Genomic DNA, 22611 nt, shown 5'->3' with positions numbered 1-22611 from the left:
AGCTGAAATTGGCCCAAGCCAACCTTAAGTCTGCTTTGGACGAAGCGGACGCGCTGAAGGCCGAGGTTGAGGCCTTGAAGAAGTCCGTTTCGGACTATGCTGAGCAGCTAAAAGCTCCTCGGCCGCCCAGCGCGGAGGAAATCGTCCGCATTGAGCAGAATGCCGAAGATAGGCTTAAGGCATACTTCTTCGATGCCTTCGAGCTGATGGTGGATGACGGTGAGGCCGCTTACTATGAAGAACGCTTCAAGAAGCGGCTGAACTATGTCTGCCTCAGAGAAGAGGCGAAGAAGGCCGGCCAGCCTCCTCCAGAGCTGGTAGTTACCTCTCCTGAGTCCGGAGAGGACGAGGAAGAGGGAGATGAGGAGGAGGAGGCGGACGGTGATGCCGCTCCGGCCGAAGACGCCAAGGTTGCGGAGGAGCCTGCCAAGGATGATACGGCTAAGTAGAGCTCAGGTCCTCCAGCAACCGTCTGCTCAGCTACCCAGCTTTTTCTTCTTTTTTCAGCTTTACTTAGCTTATTCTATACTCGTTTTTGTTCTTATTTTGAGGCCGCCTGTTTGAGCGGTTTTGTAAACATTTCGTCCGCCTTTTGCGCGGTCAGTTTAATGAAGATTTCGTCCGCCCGTTGAGCGGTTCTTTAATTCTGTTTCATACTTAGCAATTTTTTGCAATGTTGTGCTTTTTGAATGTTTTTCGTACGTCTCAATATTATGCTTTTTCGTACGCTCCTAGGGGTATGCCCCTTTATTCGGTGTTCGCCTAGTCCATTCTCTAAGATGTTTGATTAACTTGGTAGTTTTTATGCTTTAAAGGGTATGACGACTAGCAAGTTAATCAAATCATAGTAATGATTTCCCTTGGACTAGGTGAAGCACCGAATCAATTTAATTGGCCGTTCAGCTATCTTTGTACGAGTAGTCCGTTGAAACTATCGCTCGGATGTACCCTTGAAATCCCAAGTATTATCTCAACTTAGAGATTCCTGGCTCGGCCGGGCTAAACGCCTAGGTATGCCCTTGCCCTATTTGTAAAGGACACTTGCTTTTTAAACAAGTTCAGAATACCTTGCCTCAACCGTCCGCCTTGAATTGGTGCGGACGCATTGTTCTCTGAATTGAATCAGTTTTTTTTTTCATGGCCGAATTGCTCCATCGGAAGCAATCTTGCTTCCTTGTTGCTTCGGCCACTTAGTAAGACTGATAAGCCGTGTTGCTATATTAGAAGCAACTTAGTAAGTCATTTCACTCGGCCTTTAATTACAAATCATAATATGCAAATAAAGATAAGTAAAATAGCAAAATAGTTCAACAATGCTTGACTTTTCATTAATTTTGTCAAAAGTACATTGTTATGGCCGTATGGCTTTGATTACATGGCTCGGTCAATAGACCTAGCTGTATACACAGCTTTTTGGCTAAGTACTTAGAGAAACTTAAACATGATATTTCTTCAGATTGTCAGTGTTCCATGTCCGTGGGATCTGACGGCCATCAATTGCTTCAAGGCGATATGTGCCGTCTCGGACTTCTTCCCTGATTCGGTACGGCCCCTCCCAGTTTGGGGTCAACTTGCCGTCCTCATTGGCACGGCCAACAGCTTCCATTTTCCTCAACACTAGATCCCCCATTTTGAGTGGCCACTTAGACACTCGGCGGTTATATGCCCTTGTCATCCTTAAGCGATAAATTTCATGTCTAAGCGCCGCATTGCCCCTAGCTTCTGGAAGAAAGTCTAGAGCGGTCTTCATGGCCTCCCAATTGGCCGATTCATCATAGAGCATTACCCGCAAAGTGGGCTCGTACATTTCAATTGGGAGTACAGCTTCAGCTCCATAGACCAAAAAGAATGGAGTCTCCCCTGTTGAACTCTTTGTTGTTGTTCGTATGGACCATAGCACATTAACCAACTCATCTGCCCATATGTTGCCTGCCTTTTCAAGCTTGCGTTTGATCCCATTTGAAATCAACTTGTTATAGGCCTCAACTTGGCCATTGGCTTGTGGTCGGCCGATTGAGGCAAAACAATGAGTTATGCCTTGGTCCCCCAACCATTCCTTGAGTTGGCGCGTCTCAAACTGAGGTCCATTGTCGAACACCATTGACTGAGGTACCCCATACCGAGTGATTATGCTCTTCCAGATGAAGGCGGACACATCCGTCCATTTGATGCCCCGGACGGCCTCAGCTTCAACCCATTTAGTGAAGTAGTCTACTGCCACTAGTACATATCGTCTCTGGCCGGACGCAGGAGTATAAGGCCCCAAAATGTCCATGCCCCATTTAGCAAAAGGAAGCGGACTACTGATGGCTGATAAGCTATTTGCTGGACGATGAATAAGGGTTGAAAACCTCTGGCACTTGTCACATTTTTTCACCATTTGCATGGCGTCCGTATTCAAGCTCGGCCAGTAATATCCCAAATGTGTCGCTTTTTCAGCTAAGGCTCGTCCTCCAATATGTGAGCCACAATGCCCCTGATGGAGGTCGTCCAACACATCATGCCCTCTTTCAGGAGTTATACATTTAAGATAAGGCTTCACAAAAGCTTTTTTGAATAGCTCCCCATCCTTCATCTCGAACCAGGCCGCTCTCCTCTTCATTAGCCAACTCTCTTTTGGGTCGTCCGGAAGTATTCCATCCCTAAGATAGGAAATAATTCCGTCCATCCAGGTTGAACTTCTATCTATTATCTAAACGGGCTCGGCATCAATACTCCTTTTCTCCTTTACTTCCCAAAATACTAATCTTAGAGTATCACATGATGCCGAGGAAGCCAATTTGGAGAGCGCGTCCGCTTGATGATTTTCTGATCGAGGAACTTGTCTGAGAGAGAAATGTTCTAGGCACTCGGCCTCATCCTTCACTAGCTGCATGTACTTCATCATGGCCGGATCCCTAGCTTTGAAGCCACCATTGACTTGGTGGACTATTAGCCGGGAGTCCGAGCACACTTCAACTTTGGTTGCCCAGGCCGCTTTACACATCCTTAGGCCGGCCAACAATGCTTCGTACTCAGCTTCATTGTTTGACGCTTGGAACTGAAATCTCAACGCATACTCATATTTGTCTCCATCAGGAGATTCACATATAACACCAACACCACACCCGGTCGCTGTTGCACTACCATCCACAAACACTTTCCAGACCTGGTCCCCGGCCGGCTGAAGATCAGGCCGTGCCATTTCAGCCAAGAAATCCGCAAAAGCTTGCCCCTTGATTGCCTTTCTTGGTGGGATGTTGTATGAGAAATTTCCCACAAACAACAAACTGAGGGTAGTAAAGCAATTTATGCATCCAGCCGGAAGGCTGTTAAACCAATCCTGGGCCACCCCCTTAAGAGTGGCCGGGAAGCATCTGCACCATGTAGCATCATCTATACTTTGCAAGTACATCAAATTCCTGTACGAGGTAATATGTTCCTCTGGGTTGCCCGTACCATCATAGGCACCCACTAATACACTCTTCACTTTTACTGGTTGAGGGGACGTTAGTATGTCTTGCGAAAACGGAGGCGGCTTATCTCCCAAATTCAACAAACGCATCTGCCAATCGATGGGCTGAGGCTGCGCGGACGTTCCAGCCATGTAGGGAGCCTGGCCGAACACCTGGCCATACGGCCCATATTGCCCAAAGACTTGGGGAGTTGGCTGTATCAACCCATTGAGTACCTGAGGGGGCTGATATTGTGATGGTTGAACTGGTCTGGGAGTAATGGTATGAGCGGCTTGACTTCTGCTGGAGACCGCCGTGTTGGTGTATTGAGAGAAAGATTGGTTGGAGGCTTCATCCGGCATGGTTGGGGTAGAGGCCGTGTCAGAATATGCGGCCCTCTCCCTTTGCTTGTGCCGAATGTAATCCCTTGCGTCTTTGAAACGCTGTGACGGCTCAGTCTCAACTCTTTTCGGCTGTCTGCCCCTCCCCCCAGCCGACTGTGTTTTCGCCAACAGACTAGAGAGGTTGGTCCGTGGGACTCGGGGAGACCTTCCATGCGGACGACGGAATGGGGTATTACCAGCATCAGTTGCATTGGTCTTGTTGTGTGTTTTCTTGGAAGCACCTCCTCCCCCTTTTTGTTGGTTGGAGGCCAACTCTTGGCGAAGCTTAGTCAGCTCGGCCATTAGGGTAGCTGGGGTAACAGGAGGTTGTTCGGCCTCTTGAAATGAGGCAGTCAAAGGATTTCTAGAATGTATGGTTGTACGTAAGTCTTCTACATATCCGTCCTCGCCTGGACGAGGACCAGTATTAGGTGTCTGACCATCTATTGCCATAACGGACGAGTATCCCCACAGACGGCGCCAAATGTTTCGGGGTTTTTTGTGAACTCCTCGGATACTGGTTGCGTTCTTCTGACAATGAGACTTGGACACCTGCAAAACAACGAATATTCCGTTCGCCTCCGACGATCAAGTTAGAGATCGGAAATCGGAAAAGCTAGAGAGAGAAAGTAGAGAGAAGTTGGAGCTTTTTAATGCTCTACATTTATGTTATGTCGTAATCCACCCCTCCCATCATAAATGATTGGGGTATTTATAGGGGTGGGAACATGTGCCCCTCTAGGGTTTATACCCTAGAATTTCGTGACGTGATTGGCTGCGCAATCAGGGGTTGCCACATGTCATGGGGGGCGCCGTTTTACGGCACTCAAGATGTTTCTCGGGATTTGGACCTGATGTAATCAAGGCTTTTTTCTCTTTTTGATGTTGTATTGTGTATTTAAAGGTAGCTGACATGTGTCACCCTGTCAGGAGGACACGTGTCACCCTCTCATAATGCCACGTGTCGCCTTCTTATTGGGCCACGTGTCACTATGAGATTGGGCCACGTACTTGGGGTATTTTTACCATAAACACATATAATTACTCAGGTTTAGGTCAGGCTTAGCTAACCTCTAAGCATTGGACCATTGTCAGGGTCGAGTTGCGGGTGGACTTCCGTTGGAGGTCTTCGTGCGAGCGAGACTTAGAGCTTTCGAAGTAAGAGCTCTTGTAGTGAGCGAAGCACGCGTCAAAGGTATTAAACTTTCCTTAATTCTTGTTGTTTAAGTTAATTATGCTTTGTGATTATATTAATTGTGAGTGTGGTCTTGGCTCGGGTTTTTCTTCCGCGGTGAGTTGGACTCATCGAAACCCAACATACATCTATTCTCTAAGACTTCAAGTATAGATTGTTGACTAATATGAGTTGAATATGGGTCTACTGTATGAATTTCATGCTATGTTTTCCTACTCTGTGAATCAGTGAATGGAAGAGAAAGCAAATGTGTTATTTTGAATCGGGGTTCAAAGAGAATGACCATGCATGGAGAGGTAGAAAAAATCATTTACCAATATGATCTGACATTTATTTGATTAAGCTTCTAATTAATAAATTTGAAGTTCCTCTCATTTGGATTGTTTCCTCTATTTAGTTTTGTTGAATTTAACTCATTTTTTTTAAAAGTTATTTCTGCTGAACTTTTTTCCTCTACTTTCCTTTTGCTTAACATAACTTATTTTTTGTCAAATTTGTCTTATATTTGCTTAAATTTATTTTACTTGCTGAAGTGAGCTTCTCTGATTGTCAAGATTATACTACAACAAGTGCCCTGGCTAGACAGTTGAGAATTCAGGGCATTGAAACTAGTCCTGGGACTTCGTTCAGATTACCAGATGCCGAGTTATTTCCATTTGCAGGAGACGGGAATGACTCTGAGGTTAGTTGTGAACCACCTAGTAGTAGATTCAACTCTTGCTCTAGCGAAGTAACAAGCCATTTTGGCTCAGACAACAACAAGAAAGCTTCAAGATGGCTGAAGTTCCTTTGAAGACCTGACAAAACTGACATGTGCCCTATTACTCAAATCGAATCACCCAACCCACACCACAAATTAGTAATTACAAAGGCTGCTGAACATGTCCTACTAAGTTTACATTGTTTTGTTTATTTATGATTTTAAATTATTGAGTGTTCTAATTTGCTAAGGTGTGACGTGGGTGTTTCAGGTTCCTAAGGCAGCCTCGGAATTTGTGATCAAAGTTACAGCAACTCGGAAAAACGATGGAAGATGTAGATTATTACTATTGAGATTTGTTTTTTCTATATTTTTATAGTTTTAGTTTTAGATATTAGGCAATAAAGATTGTAGGCATTTGCTTATTGTATATAATGTATGTATAATACAATTATATAAATTTCTCTAATTAACTGAGAATGATTGTGCAAGCCCTATCAAGCATGTGCTGGATTATTATTTTATTTTTTTAAAATTTGGGCATACATTATTTGTATCGGGCAGATATCTAGCCCGTTACAAAGGGTGTCCGTTACGAATAACCCCGTTATCTGTAACGAGCATTTGGGTGTCCGTTACGAATAACCCCGTTATCCGTAACGGGCATTTGTTTTGCCCGTTACAAATAATATTTTTATCCGTAACGGCCGTATACGTAACGGACATTGCCCGTTACGAAAAGTCTATTTTTGCCCATTAAGAATAGGCTTTTTTCCACTAGTGATACATTCAGCTACGTTCCGTTCGTTTCATGATTACAACTTCTACACAACTCACACATATGTATAAATTCATTAGTCACAAAGTGTATTGAATATTCATTATCCATATCATGCCATACATTATTATAATAAACTAAACTAACATATCATGCCATACATTATTATAATAAACCAAACTAAACTAACATATCATGCCATACATTATTATAATAAAATATCAAACTAAACTAACATATCATGCCATACATTATTATAAATAAACCAAACTAAACTAAAATATCATGCCATACATTATTATAATAAACCAAACTAAACTAACATATCATACATTATTATAATAAAGTAAACCAAACTAAACAGCATATAAAATAAAAACAATAATAAACTAACATATATCTAAGTCACTAACATGCCAAATATAAACTAAACTAAGAATTTTAGGGTTTATAATGTCACTATCCTCTGGATCTGCACTTTGTATTGAGATTCAAAGCAAGTAAATGTACAAATACTACAAATAATTATAATTAAACCAAATTTAGGGTGTATGATGTCAATTTTTATTAAAAAAAATAAAAAAAAAATAGAGCAACACTTACTGGCGGCAGAACGACGGGAGGATAAAGGTGGTGGTGGTTCTGGTCGCAACAACGATGGAGGAAAGGAGGAACCTGTAGAAAGTCGAAAAGGTGGTTAGGGTTTGAACAAAAAAAAACAAAAAAAAAGAAAAATACCGAGCGGCAGCTGCTGTGAACGTCAGCTGCTGTGAACGTCGGCTGATGTGGCTGCTGACAAGGTGGTGGTGGTTAGGGTTTACCAAAAAATTTAAATTAAAAAAAAAAACAAATTCAGTACACTTACCCACCAGCGGCCGAGAAAAAACACGAAGAAGAATGCAGGTGGGGGCGGCAACTTCGACGGTGGGCGATGGTGAGGCGGTTTTCTCCCTTTCTCTTTCTCTTTCTCTCTCTTTCTCCCTTTCTTTCGTTCTCTTTCTTCCCCCTTTTTTCTCTTTCTGAATCGAGGCTGACAAGTAAAACCCCCTTTTTTTTTAATATAGTTTCCGACGGAAATAAATTCGGTCGGAAACTAACTTCTCCGACCGAATATTCCATCGGAAATAATTTTCCAACGGAAAATTACGTCGGAAAAGTTAGTTTCCGACCGAATTTATTTTCGTCGTAACATTTTCGAGGTGTATTCCGTCGAAAATTCATTTTTCCGACGGATTTCTCCGACACATTTGATTTCCTCGTAAAATTCAAATTTTACAACGGAAATAAAGGTCCGTCGGAAATTAGCCTATTTCTAGTAGTGGCTGCGTGTCAGATCAGGCAGCTTTAGCGATTGTAGAAGGGTTTCCTCTACTTGAGCATTTGAGTATATCTGGGTTCTCTATCTCAGTGAATGGTTTGTCAATGATATTGGATTGCTGTCAGAATCTACAGTACTTGGATGTGCAGCACACTATTTGTAACCGAGGAAGGTTCAGCCGGGTGCTACACGAGTGGCCATGGCCGAAAGAGATATGCAAGAAATTGGCAAGTGTGAAGACATTGTTGACTTGTCTCGGAAAAAATTGCACAAGGTGTAAACATTATTATTAGATGTCTTTGTATTGTCTAGGATCTCCTCTCCTTGACTTTATAATCATGTTTATTTTACTATCCTTTGAATTTAAAGTTTATTGTTGTTTTACTTTGTTGTGAGAATGTTATTTTTCATGGGATATTTCTGTGTAATGATCTTTTATTTAATGTGCTTGTTTTTTTTCTACCGGACTACTATATGTATAGTTGTGTAGAATTGCACTATAATTATTAATGAAATTAACAACTGAAATTCCTACATCAGAATCATTTGAAATTGTATGTGATAATAGAATTGCCTTCTCATTCCTACACTGAAATAAATGAGCATTATAGCCCGCAGCAAACTGAGACTGAATTCTGAAATAATGCTTGTTCTAGTTCACTTGAATGTTAAGTTCCTTTGTATTTCAACAACTGTTCCAAGTTCACCTCATCAAACTCTGCATCATGGTTATTAGGTCACTTGAATGTTAGATTTCGGACCGGATTCGTGTTTCTCTCAGTAATTTCGGGGGTTATTAGGTCGGGTGACAACTCTAACTTGGAGTGATTGAATCAAGCAAACATCCTATGAACTACATGCTATTTAGAGACATCACAATTACATAGTAGATGTAAGTCCCCTAATCTGCTATTCAGAGACATCATAATCAAGGTTGCTGTAAGAACTACAGAGGTGCAGAGAAGAATATTTGTTAAGATGGGTGCTACACTTGAAGAGTGACTTTTCCCATCCCTTCTTAGAAGGTAAGGGTTTAGTTACACTGATGCCTGAGTAGTGAGCACTATTACTATTGTTTTTTTTTTTGAGCTTTGAGGGAAAGCACGTCTATTTTGTTTATTGTTGCATTGATGGTCTATATTATTAACGCTTTTCTTATGGCATAGTTGTAAATAAAAATGATTTTCAGCAATTAAAAAATTAATAATGTGGTGTAATGTAAGGTGGCACTAATAAAGGTCTGCAAATGGCGTTAACTTTGTGACTATTTTGGCTTAACGACATCACTCAATTGATATAAGTTCAATATTTCACACATAACCTTCTACTTCTATGCTGTATAAACTACATATAATTCGATGACTACAGACACTAAGATATGAACTACATGAACTGCAAACGATTCAAAAGTGTCAATGTTTTCAAATCCAAATTTAAGGCTTCCAAAACTGGCTCGAGCCTCCAACCAAATGATCACAAATTCCCAACGGTGATTTACAACCAAGTCAAACGAAGAACAAACAACAACAAACCCTGAATTTTAAATGAAATACTAGAATTTCATATTGAACTTTAAAATACATTCATAACGGAAGAAAATGACGTTACTAGCCCTTGATATAAACTTCCCCAATTTATACGGGTTATCAACTTGGGTGTTCAACTGGTGCATTATCCTCATTCATTGTCATTGTCTTGACCTCATTCTCAATCGAATTTACTTTATAAAAGATTTATAAATAACAATTTTGTTGTGCATTGACATGTGTGAAAGTTAAAATGTTGCAATATTCCCTCTCGATACTGAGACATTGGCCTTTTCACTATTTATGTGCTTGTATCAGCTTTGACTATAATTTTTTATTAACATAATTAAAAACATAATTTATTATAAAATATGTTTTAAATAGATATAGTATAAAGTTATCAAATTTGTTAACATCTGTGCAAAGTTGACTCGTGTAAGTTATTTTGAGAAAGAGGGAGTATATAAAACAGAGGGAGTATACGATACTCGTAAATCGTAATACCATACTGACTGTTAATCGGGTGTACAACTGGTGCAGTGTCCTCACCTCATTCTCACTGCCTCGACCTGTTTCCCTTACCACCTCCGCAAGCGCAACCCCTTTCGCGCGCCACTGACGCTGCATTCCCAACACCCCTTGCTGCTCCTGCTACTGCTACTGCTACTACTGCTGCTACTCATCCTATCCGCCATTATCATCATCTCCTACAATTTCAAACCCTTATTCTCCTGATTTGCTTTCCAATTCCGCCATTAATGCCGGGTGTAATGGCATCCATGGAACCAGTCGAACGACAGTCATTGAAGAAGCTCACTTTCAAATCAATTAAACGCGCTCTTGATGTCTTCCCTCCTCTTCATTCTCAATTCCCTCCTCCCGATTCTGAAAGGTTTGCTTTTTCTTCTTGCTCAATACCCTAATTTTTTGGGGGAAAAAAAAATTAATTTTTGATTTTGTGTATTGTTCTTCAATTGCAGTAAAAAAATGCGGTTGAGTCATAAGGTTAGTCAATCATTACCCGCTTAAATTTCTATTTCTTTTTTAATTTTAATTTTTGTTACTTTTAATTTGTGGGTTTTGATGATTATGTTGATTCTGATAATGGGTGATTTTCGAAAATGTTTGCAGATTAGTTTAGAATATGGAGGAATTAAACCTACATTAGCTCAGCCTCAGCCTGCTAAGCAGAAGTCGTCTGCTCCATCTGATCCCCTTGCTCTTCCTGGTAATTTTTGTGCCATAAAATGTACTTGTATTATTTTGGTTATTTATTTATCTATTTTTTGAAGTGATTTGATTTGTATACGAGTACCCTTTTGACTTGTTTTTATGGTTAATTAGCTCCGGAAGATGGACAAAGAGGAGGTGCTCATAATGCTCTAGTAGTAGCTCCAGCTGCTCAGTCGAGACAGTATGTTCTCTTATTGGTTTTCTTTAAAATTAATTGTTGGGTTGGAATTGTAAGTGTATGTCCTGTGGCAAATCCATTTTTTTTTAGCTGCAGTATTTTGAGTAGCGGATTGTTGATTCAATTCTAAGTGTCATAAAACTATAATAAGATAACCTCTAGGTGTTTTTATCTGAATTAGAAAGATTGGAATTGCAATGTTTTCATCTACTTCATAGTTGTCAGTCTTGTTATAGTTCTGATGTATATTGTGTTTGGCTTCATTTTCTTGTTTCCAGGACTGAAGTTGGTCCTAGTAAAAGCAATGCACTTATCTCGACTCCCAGTTCTTCTGAAAGGTACGTAACTCACCTTTTTCTGTGTTGTTTTATATGTGATCTATCTTCTCTCTCTGAGTCTATGTTAGTTTAATTACTTTTTATTACTGAATTTTTGCTGTTTGGCTTTGCTTATAGTTCAAAGTTTGAGGATGTGTTTTTTGTAGAGTTAGTGTTAGAATCCACACTTGGACTGTGAAACTTAAACCTTCAGCTAATATAAAATGTTGCATGACAACAGATTTGTTTATAATGGTTATTTTTAATCAATTTCTACACTTTCCATCTCTTAATATTCTATCCATTTTGAGCATATAGGTTTAAGATATTTCTTGTATGGGTCATTAAAATTTAGAGTCTTGATAATGAATAAGTTAGTAGGGAAATATTTTTTAAATTTTAGGGAAGAGAAATTAGGTGAGAATATAGTGGGATTAAGGAAAGAGAAATTGTGGGGTGTGAAAGAAAGGTTTATTCAAGATATCTAGGAGATTTGATTGGCAAATTAAGGTTTTCTTTACTCTTGGTGGGAAGATAACTTTGATTCATTCATGTTCAATATGTCTATTTATTATCTCTCCGGCTCCTGCTTGGTGATGGAAAGTTTTGTGGTTAAGCTCTATCAGCTATAGGAAAGATCATCATTTGAGTTGGGAGGTAGGAAAATGACTATGAGCTATGCTTTGGGTTTAGTTGTGGTGTTTTTGTGTGCTTTCATGTCCCTTAACTCCTTTGGCATTAAGTCATCAGGAGAATAAATGGGTTGCCACAAATTGGGTGCATTCACAAGGGGTTCTTGGCTATACCCGCTCTAGGTAAAATGGTTCATATTCATATGATACTGACACAGGTGTTAGATCCTATTTGGTGACATTATGGGCTAAGACAGCAGGGATTTCAAGCATCATCCATTTGTCCTCGTTTGCATGTATATTAGTTTCTCAGCTAACAACAATAGTACTGTTTTCTTTTGAAAAAATAAGTAGGTAAGGGCCTATTTATTTTAGGGATATCTCCTGAGGTACCCTTCAAGTTTGTCATAATTCTCCGAGGTAAGGGCATATTCATTTTAGGGATATCTCCTGAGGTACCCTTCAAGCTTGGGGGTTTGACGCATTGATCAAAATACTCTTACTTTGGATGGAAAGTGAACGGTGTATATTTTTATTTTATATAAAAGTTCATGGAAATTCATTTTCCTTTGCTCTTCCTCCATCAAACCTTCTTCTCTCAGTCTCTCTCCTTTGTTTTCACATAAATGAAATGCGACACTCATTACTTTGCAAAGGCTATAGTTGATGATGATGATAATGAAAGATGAGAAAAATTTGAGTATTTGACTAATATTATAGGAAGAATTAGGGAAGTTGAGAGGTCAAATGTCAACCATGGATGATGATGATATTTTTAATTATATCATCTGTTATATTTGTATATAAATTTGTGAGTTTTGAATCATAATAGGATAATAAGAATGAGGAGGATTGAGAAGCGGATTATGAATTTTATTTTTCTAGGGGGTGGGGGGAGAGTTGAATACATTAAAGACCCAGAAGAAGCAATGTTCTAATGAGGAGAAAGAGAATGAGGTTTGATGGAGGAGGAAGAAGGAAACTAGGTATTAAAAAATATTCAAAAAAAAGTTAACTTCGATTTAAAAAAATATCAAAAAAAATAGATTTTAAAAAAATATTCAAAAAAATCTTAAGGGGTATTTGAGAAATTTTAAACAAAAGAGGAATTTTTATAATTATGCCAAATCTGAGGGGTCAGGATATTTTCCTTTATCTTATAACTGCCCATACCAAAGAGGAAGTGGGGACTGGGGAGTCTATTTTGGATAGGCCATAATGGAAACATCGGAAGACTATTAAGGCGCTGAGGAAGTGACTAATATTTGGAGTATACCAAAAAGGAAGTGGGGAGTCTATTTGGGAAAGGCTAAAATGGTCTGTTTACTTTAAAATTTATTCATGTTAACCAGTAATCATGGTTAGTATCACGGTTAATGAATTTTGACTATTGTACAAGTGCTACATGTACAACTCGATGCATAATCTTTAGTTAATGAAGTACTTAATGTGACAGACTTAATATGGACAAATACTTGTGTGTAACTGGACCTTATAAGTTATAACCCAGTCAACCTTGACATTTCTTGGCTGATTAGCTCTTATGTAATGCAAATATAAATTGCACTTAATGGAGGGGGGAATTGTTTCGTAATTGATTTTCAATGCTGGTCTTTTTAGATAATTTCTCTGCTTACCTATTTTGGATTTTACCTTGTGTATGGCAATTTAAGGTTTTCTACGTCCGCGCTTATGGAGAGAATTCCAAGTAGATGGCCAAGGCCTAAGTGGCGGGCTCCATGGAAGAACTACAGAGTGAGAAAAATTTATTTTTTTGTTCTCTTTTATCTAGATTTGCATTATGCTGTAAGTTTCACAAGTTGATTTCAATTGCAGTCGCTATGAGTAAGGTCTGTTTAGCTTTGCCTTGTTCCTTTTTTTGGGTAGAAAGGGCTTTGCCTTGTTCATATCTTGGATTTATTAATTTAATTATTTTCTTGATCTGATTGCATTTGTTCAAATTGATGTAAGAACGGTTTTATCTGCATCTTTCGTTCACGTGTTTACTTCTCTGCTTTTAATTCCTTTGCCTGTTTAAAAGAACAATACAGAACAAAAAAACACTAGTGCAGTATTTGGAGCTATAAGTACCTGATACTAGTATTTTCTGATTTCTTAAGGAGAGGGCACACTTTCTTTCAAATTCATGGGGAACCATATAAGAAGCAAGAATGGGCTGAAGGGAAGGGGAAAGTACTGAAATTAGTATCACATATCAGTAGGGTATATTGGAGTAGGGTAAAGAGTTGTACAGATGATGGTTTGTTGAATAACTATGGAGAAAAGGACAACTGGCGACGATAGTGCTGGTTGGTGGTGACAAAAGAAGTGGGTTAAAAGGTTGTCAATGGTTATATTTATGAACAAGCTCCCTATATTTTCTTCCATCAACCACAGTTATAAAGAAATCTAAGGCAGAGCAGATGCACAGAAGTGCTTTTTAAGTGGTAACTAACTTTTTAGTTTAAAGTCACCCACTTTCTGCTCTATACCTTGCCCACCCTTCACCATGAAGAAATGTTTAATTAGTCTTAATTTATTGGAGGTCAGACTTGGATCCTTGTTGATCAAATCCAACCATTAAAATGCCCCAGATTTTGGCCTTTATTAATTCATTTCTCTCTTTACACAAGTTATGAAGGGACAATCTGACGGAGGCATGCATGGCTTAGGAAGATGGATGGGGAGATAACTCCTAGTGGAAAGGAAGAGTGGTGGGGTGAGGTTAATAGTGGTTAGGTTGGATAAGGAGGTGTGGTGGTGTGGGTTTTGGGAAGGGAGGGGGAGGCCCTACAGTTTTTGAGAAGTTGGTAATGGGACTATGGAAGTGGTCTTGGGAGAGAGGGGCATTGGTTGACAAGTGAGGGGAAATGATGTGGTCAGGTAGGGAAGAGAAGGGTTGAGCCTTTGTATTTCGTATATGTATTTTATTTCTTAGTGTTTTACTCCATGGAAAGGGTGGGGGTGTTTGATTGGTTGGTTATGTCAAGCCCATACATGTAATTGGGCTCCAGTGTCTTAAATATCAAATCCTCACTTGTTACTCCTCTAGGACTTCAAACATGAGTACATGAGTAAATCCGTGGATGAATTAAAAAAATAATAAAAAAAAAACCTAGTATAATCTTCTAAATTAGTGGCTCATTATCAAGGTGTAATAGTATAATTCAGCTTTCTATGTTATTTTTTGTAGCAAATAATAACGTATTCTCTTCTCATCTGTGCAGGTCATTAGTGGCCACTTGGGATGGGTGAGATCGGTTGCCTTTGATCCAAGTAACAGTTGGTTTTGCACGGGTTCAGCTGATCGTACTATTAAGGTTTAGTAAATAATATATTCTCTCATCATTTTGGAAAGGAATTCTATTATCTGGATGTGTTTTGAACTTTTGACTGATGTGGACTTTATGTTGTCTGCGAAACTCGGAAGAAAAAAGCAATTTATAAATCCTGAAGCCATGTATCATTACTAAACAAATATTGTCACAAGTTGTAATCTAATGGGGTGGTTAAATCTGAAAGATAAGAGTTAGTCCATTCTATTAAAGAAAATTATGTGTAAAGAAATTGTGAGGATTGTGGTTTGGCTGTTTCCGTTGTAGGCTGTCAAATTAAAATTTTTAAATGGGTGCTGAATGAGCAGTGCAAGGTGTACTATGATGACCCTTAGTAGTGAAAAATTGGACTATGCTGGTTTAGGTATACTCTAACATACATTAAACAGGATTAATAGTTTCGAGCGAACTAAGATATGATTGCATAAAAGCTGTTGCTGTTCTATAATTGATTATTAATGTCAATGCACTTTTATCCCTAACTTCTGTTAAATATTTTCTTTTGCAATATAAGTGATTTGTCACCTCAAACTAGGAGGATGCACACTCGCCACACACACACGCACACACACAGGAAGTACACACCCCAAAACTACATTCTATATGATTACTGTGATGTAACAGAATGCCTTTAGTAAAGCAATTAAAAGATATATATATTAGCGTATTACACATCATTATGGGGTACAAGATTTTATGCTATTGTACTGAATTGTCTGAATATAATGAGTAAATATGAGTGCAAGCTGCTTATCCTTCTTACTAAAATGCTTATATGCAAACTATCAGGATTACATACTCTGTACACCAAATAGCAGTTTGTGTTAAAATAAAAACAGTTGAATTATATATTGAATTGATGTGTGTATGTGTCTGTCGGGTGGACTAGTCTCCAAGAGGGCTTGGCTGGTTCTGAATTACTGTGAGTGGTTTAAACACCCTCGACGTCCGAAGAAGGCTTGACCAAAGAAATAAGTCTCAAACAGCATGTATATCTTTGATACCAAAATTATCTTATAATCTTATATGGACAGTCATACTGTGTGTTTCAAAACTGAAAGGATGGTCAAACTTATTGAAAACTGTGATAGATGGCAGTTGGTGGTAGAATTGTGAGTATTCATTTGTAAACTAAAGTATAAGATCATTGCTGACAAGCTTTCTTTATTGATTTAGATTTGGGATGTAGCAAGTGGGCGATTGAAACTTACTCTTACTGGACATATTGAACAAGTTAGAGGTTAGTATCATAGGAGTTAGATGGTAGAATTGAATTGCTACAGCATTTAATGTCTGTTATGTAATTAATACATTTAATTATATACCTTTTCTTCCAGGGCTTGCTGTTAGCCAGAGGCATACCTATATGTTCTCTGCTGGTGATGATAAAATGGTGAAGTGCTGGGATCTTGAGCAGAATAAGGTAAAGCTGATATCTGATCCAATAGTTGGATCTGGTTTAGCCTCTATATGCTGTATATTTAGCTGTATATTAACCTCATTTCTTGTTTTCATGGGTTTCCCCCTTCTTTTTTCTAGTTTGATGTTAATTTACATCTTCTACTGTTATGTTACTTATCACTGATGAAACCTATCTGATTCTTTTTAAAATAACAATATTAAAAAAAAAAAAAAACGCATGGTTTTGAGAGTAATGAATTTTTTGGAGCAGGAATCTACTTGCTATATATGAGTTTCTGTTGTATTAAGGTGCCCCCGAGTAAGTCACCTTCTATCTTGTAAAAGACCGAATGCTGGAAATATCCTTTGTTACAGAGTACTATACAGTTCTGATTGGTAATAATTAAATAAATAAATAATAAAAAAATTCCTTTTAGATGCATTAGTACTCAGCGATTAGATTTCTTACTCTTTATTGTGGACACTATGTGTTGTGTATGTCATTTTTTCAGGAACATAGGCTGTTATGAGAATAATATAAACTTTATATGCATAGATGCTAAACATATGGACCTTTTATTCATGCTACCTATAAACTTTGTACGAGGGTATTAAACTTTATTCACTGTACATAGAATGGTGTTGCCTGTTGGATAGGAATTGTCTGTGGCTGCTGTCTAAACCCTACAATTGAGAAAAGAAGATATTCTCTTAAAAACTATCATACTCTTGTTTTCTGGCAATTGTACCTTGCTAATGCTATTTCGTTCAGGTCATTCGCTCTTATCATGGCCACTTAAGTGGAGTTTACTGCTTGGCTCTTCATCCCACTCTTGATGTATTGCTTACCGGAGGCCGTGATTCAGTTTGCCGGGTATGTCTCTTTTTGTTTTTTTTTTTTAAAAATTTGTTTTTGTGTTTTTTGTAATGCAACTTCTAAGCTATGATTGTGGATAATGCTCCAAAGTTATATGTTTGAATGATTTTTATTCCTTCTAATTTTCAGGTTTGGGACATTCGTAGCAAAACACAAATCTTTGCTTTGTCAGGGCATGAAAACACTGTCTGTTCTGTGTTCACTCGACCAACGGTATGTTAGCTTCTTTGAATGAATAGTGGTTCACTCGTCTCTCCATTTCAGATGAAAATGCTGTACTTTGTACATTTTTGTTTAAGCTGTCTTGCACCTTAGGCACACTGTTGATATACTCTATCCCAATACTCCCATATTAGTTTTAACATTTAACATGGAAGATAGTTTTAGGTGATAAGCGTTTTGTTATTTTATCAAAGAAATTAAATGTGGAAGGTCTAATGAGACAGTGAATTTTTTTTTTCTCTCCTGAGGGACAGTGGGAGTAACAATATCAATTTGACTTCTTTCCTTGCTAACAAATTTGCCTGAATTGGTAGTTTTATCACTTTCCTCGTCTCTATGTCCTGACCCTCCGTGTAAACCTGTATGGAAAAAACCTGGTTCCACTGTCCTAGTGCCTTCAATGTGTGAGTTTGGGTTATTTCCCTCTTATGCAACAGTGGATATGATGCAAGTGTTTGAGAGAGGTTCAGAAGAGGAAGGGCAGAATAACCAGAAAAGCAAAATGAGATAAGGAATCTGTAAGCACAGCCTTCTGGCTTCTGATATATGTAAACTCTGTGTGCTTCATCTTCCTGGGTCTTTTAGCTGTGACTGAAATGAGTGAGATCCATATCAAGTTTTCTCATTGGTAGTAATGTTCCTGGCAAGACATCCCGCCTGTTTATTACTATTTTGATTCTTGAGGTTTCTGGCGAAGTTTAGGTATATCACTATCACACTACGAGTTCTACAAGTTGGACTTTACAGTTAGAAAAATGTGCTATGGCTTTATTATTGATGACTTAGGTTTTGTGGACAATGTTGAGTTTATGGGGACGTGAAGGAAGTCCTGTATCATGAAAGTCTCTGAAATGCTTAATTCACCCTTACAGTCAATTCTAGTAGAATTATTTTTTTTTTTTTTTTTTAATAGTATAATCTGGGTAGTCATACTTTGGAACAAGTGAGCAACAATGCAGGTAATAGCATAATTTTTTTTGTTTGGTAACTTAGTCCGACAAAAGAATACTCAGCTCCAGGAATGTCCAAACCAACCCTGAAACTCTACATTTCACAATTCATCAAACTTAGCCTGACAATTGCGATAAGTTAGGCTGTTAGCCAATAATTGGCAACCTATCAAATTTTTACCAGATCCTTGACTCATTTTTATTTTAAATAATTCTGCTCATTGTTGATCTTTTAACTGGGATTTAGTTAACAGACAAAACTTAAGTTTAAGCTATTCCCCTACTGGCATAGGAAAAGGAAGGGAAAGAAAATGGAGGGATCCATTTTCCTAAACCAAATCCCTCCATTATTGGAGATTGGAAGGAAAATGAAAGGTCACTCTCTCCTTTCCCTCCCCTCACCTCCCTTTCTCTTCCCTCTTTTTCCTTCCCCTCCCTTTCCCTTTCACTATGGTCATCCAAACATAGTGTAAGTTTCCCCCTTTGGTTGTTACATTCCCTTCAGATTTTTTAAGGCTTATATTGCTATTTGAATCTTATTAAGTTCTTTTTGCTAGGATCCTCAAGTGGTGACGGGTTCACATGATTCAACCATAAAATTCTGGGACTTGAGACATGCAGGAAAAACAATGACAACACTCACGCATCATAAGAAGTCTGTACGAGCAATGGCGTTGCATCCTAAAGAGTGCGTTGCTAATATTTGTTTCATTATTACCCTCTTAAAGTATCTATTTCTTTTTGCTGTAATGCTTGGGTCTTCATTATCTCGTGGATAATTGAACATGATTTTCTGTTTTTTGTTTACTTCTTTAACCTTGCTATGCTCTGTGGCATTGCAGGAATATGTTTGCATCTGCCTCTGCTGACAACATAAAGAAGTTTACCCTCCCAAAAGGAGAGTTTATGCATAACATGCTGTAAGTCCTGGGACTTCTAGAATGCATACCCTGAAATTATGATATTTGTATTGTCCCTATCTTGTCATTTCAAACTTGGCATAAAGTGTATGGCTGTAATCATTTTGGCCAGAATTTGGTAATTGGGTGGCTGTATTTGTGAGAAGTCTGTCATCTAATAATACGTTTTGTATTTTTCCATCTCTTTTGGACAGGTCTCAGCAAAAAACAATTATCAATGCAATGGCTGTCAATGAGGAAGGAGTCTTGGCTACAGCAGGTTTGTTTTTCACTTTGTTTGTTCAAAAATTGCTTCAAATTTCCCTGATTGATCCTTAGCCATGTGTTTGATCAAATATGATGATCATTAATTGAGTTAATATTGTCTCTCTGCTTTAAATCCTCTGTGATGTCTGTATTGTATGGTTTATAAAGCATAGGATCACTTTCATGATTCAAAAGTAAAGGAATGCATTGCATTAGGTTGTAGGCTACATAATTATGTAATTATGTTTACTAGTTTATGTGTTTATGTATGGAAATATTTCGAGTTCTTCAAAAACTACTGTTTTTCGGGAAATGCAAACCCATAAGGTTTATAATCTTTGGGTGTTAAAATATAAAAGCTTTTCCCTTAGTTTCTTTTTTTTGGGAAATGTTAAACATATCCCTTAGGACAATGTTCTAGTATTTTATGAAGTGAAATGTGTAAACATATAAATATATAGAAGCATGTGATTTTGTCATTAAATTCCAACATGATAGTCCCTTGAGTTTTGAGTTACTTAGTAACTAAAGCCTCTAGAAAGGGACAACCTAATTGTGTATCACTTTTAGGGACGAGAGAGATAGATAGTGAGGGATTGATTTAAATTAAAGAAAAGGGTTTACGCAAGGTGAGGCAGGAAATGATAAAAAGTTTATAGAAGGTTGCCAAAAAATAAATAAAGTAATAATGAATAGAACTAAGAATTTAGATGAAAGGGTAAACTGAGTACAGGAAAAAGGAGGGAGGGCCATTTTGGTCAATGTATTTAATGCTTACACTTGGTCCTTTGGGGCTTGTGGTTATGAATAACCAATCCCTTCTCTAGATGATAAGGAATTTTAGCCAAATTTTATGTTTCAACCCTGACTCTATTGTACAAATGTAACATTAAATGTTCTACATTATATCAACAGAAGATTAAATGTTATATATTATCATGAATACAATGTTTGTATCTCAACATACAGTACCAATGCAATTTTAACAAAAACTGATCTGAAATTTTAATATACACAAAAGTGTTCAGCATGCCTTGTACTCGTAAAAAGGAACAGAGGCAGTAGTCACAGTACAGCAGTACTACAATTAGGAAAATATGAACCTTACAGAATTATCACAGGGGACTATAAAACTTGAATTCATAAAAGATTTGTGAGTTGAATAATAATTTGATGAATTGGAACATGTGAGAATACTGTGTATTTCAAGAACGTAATTGGCTCTTTGTCCTTTTGCACTGATTGCTTAATTTTTATCTCTGTTGCATGAGGTCATTTGCAAATAACTCTTTTTTATATTAACTGCTAACATTTTTTTGTTTTATTTTAGGTGATAATGGTAGCCTTTGGTTTTGGGACTGGACAAGTGGTCATAATTTTCAGCAAGCTCAAACTATTGTGCAACCTGGTATGTTATAGTATCTGTATTTGCCTTTTGTTGTGGTATTGAGCTCGTAAATTAAGGACTAAGATCTAAGTATGTGTTTCTGCTGCTGCAGGTTCACTGGACAGCGAGGCTGGTATCTATGCACTCTCCTATGATCTCACTGGTTCAAGGATGGTAACTTGTGAAGCTGACAAGACTATCAAAATGTGGAAAGAGGATGAGACTGCTACCCCTGAAACCCATCCTCTCAACTTCAAGCCACCTAAAGACATTAGACGATTCTGATTGCAGTGACTGCTATATACTCAAACTTGAATCATTAGGACATCTGTAAGTTTTATACTTCATAGCTTATTGTGGATGATTGTTGAAGTTATTGTTAGATGGGTAAGGGAAGCCAATATGCCAAATAGGGTAGGTTGGAGGGGAATTATTTTTGTGAGTTCCTTTTACATCAAAAGCTGAATTGACGGTAATATGCAAGTTTCATGCTTTCTAGAATTTTCTCGCCTTGTAGAATCAGGAGAGATGAGACACTTGGATATTTGCAGACATTTTCATATTTTCCTGCCTCTCTTTAGCTGGTTTTTACCTGTGTAATACAAGATGCAACGTATGACTTCATTGATAATTATGAATAGCTAGTACATAGATTTTTCCCTCCAGTAATGCAATGTGATTTCTAATTAGTGATCTTTCTGATTGAGTACATGTTACTGAAGAAGGAATATGATGTTCAATCTTGATCTCACACACCGGCAGACAGATGTAAATTTAAACCACTTGTTATTGGATTTGGTTATTCTTCCATGCATTTGTTAACCCGTTGAATGACTTTGAAGCTTAAGGCAGATCAACTCATGTAATTGACATAAATCATCAATCTGCACCACACCAGGACTTGGCTAATCATGCATGCATGTATTTTGATCGGAGTATTGATTGGATTGAAGTGTGAGATCAGCCCGAAGGACTTGTATTCGTATTATGGGTTTTATTTCATATGCAAAGTCCTTAAGGTACATGCATACACACAACATACTGAAGCGCTGCTATGTAATCATAGTACAGAAATATGCCACACGAAAGCTTCAGTAAATTGTTGCATACTCTTTCAAATAAAGAAATTATGAGTCATTATCCATGCACATTATACAAACCATATGTTATACAACACGTTATGCCTGGTCTTCTTGTAAAATCTATACCCTTCTTAAAAATGCACCTAAAAGTAAATACTCTACCCGTCTCAAATTAGTTGTTCACTTTTTATTTTTTTATAATTTGTAAGGTTGCAAAAATATCATTTTTGGTTACACTCATTTGTCTCATTTTCATCGATAATTGAGTGTTAGCAAAGGCTATTTTCATTGATCAAATTTAGTATATAGGCGAAAAAGGAAAAACACAACAAGTTCACAAATCTATCTAATAATCAATACGAGGTATTGAAATTGTGGCTAGTAAGGCTTAAATTTGTAAGGACACTACTTCTGACTTCTCCAACATAGCAAAAGGATTAGAATATTTAGAAAGGACATTCTACCTCCCCAACTAGCCCACATAATTTTCAAGCAAA

At 37.9% G+C, this 22611-nt stretch overlaps 1 protein-coding gene across 1 annotated transcript; it reads left to right on the top strand.

Annotated features, from left to right (window-relative positions):
• Positions 1 to 9847: 9847 nt before the first annotated feature.
• On the top strand, positions 9848 to 21342 carry LOC145570432 (protein pleiotropic regulatory locus 1-like). Its single transcript, XM_081629507.1, has 16 exons — positions 9848 to 10226; positions 10315 to 10339; positions 10466 to 10562; positions 10679 to 10748; positions 11024 to 11083; positions 13368 to 13449; positions 14922 to 15014; positions 16206 to 16269; positions 16367 to 16452; positions 17203 to 17304; positions 17437 to 17520; positions 19037 to 19167; positions 19322 to 19399; positions 19594 to 19658; positions 20976 to 21053; positions 21145 to 21342. The coding sequence occupies exons 1-16, from the start codon at positions 10093 to 10095 to the stop codon at positions 21315 to 21317; spliced, it is 1422 nt and encodes a 473-aa protein (XP_081485633.1). The 5' UTR covers positions 9848 to 10092; the 3' UTR covers positions 21318 to 21342.
• Positions 21343 to 22611: the final 1269 nt, after the last annotated feature.

The sequence above is a fragment of the Chenopodium album genome, chromosome 12 (assembly GCF_948465745.1).
Source record: "Chenopodium album chromosome 12, dcCheAlbu1.1, whole genome shotgun sequence".
NCBI lineage: Eukaryota > Viridiplantae > Streptophyta > Magnoliopsida > Caryophyllales > Amaranthaceae > Chenopodium > Chenopodium album.
This window is presented reverse-complemented; position numbering and strand designations above follow the sequence as displayed.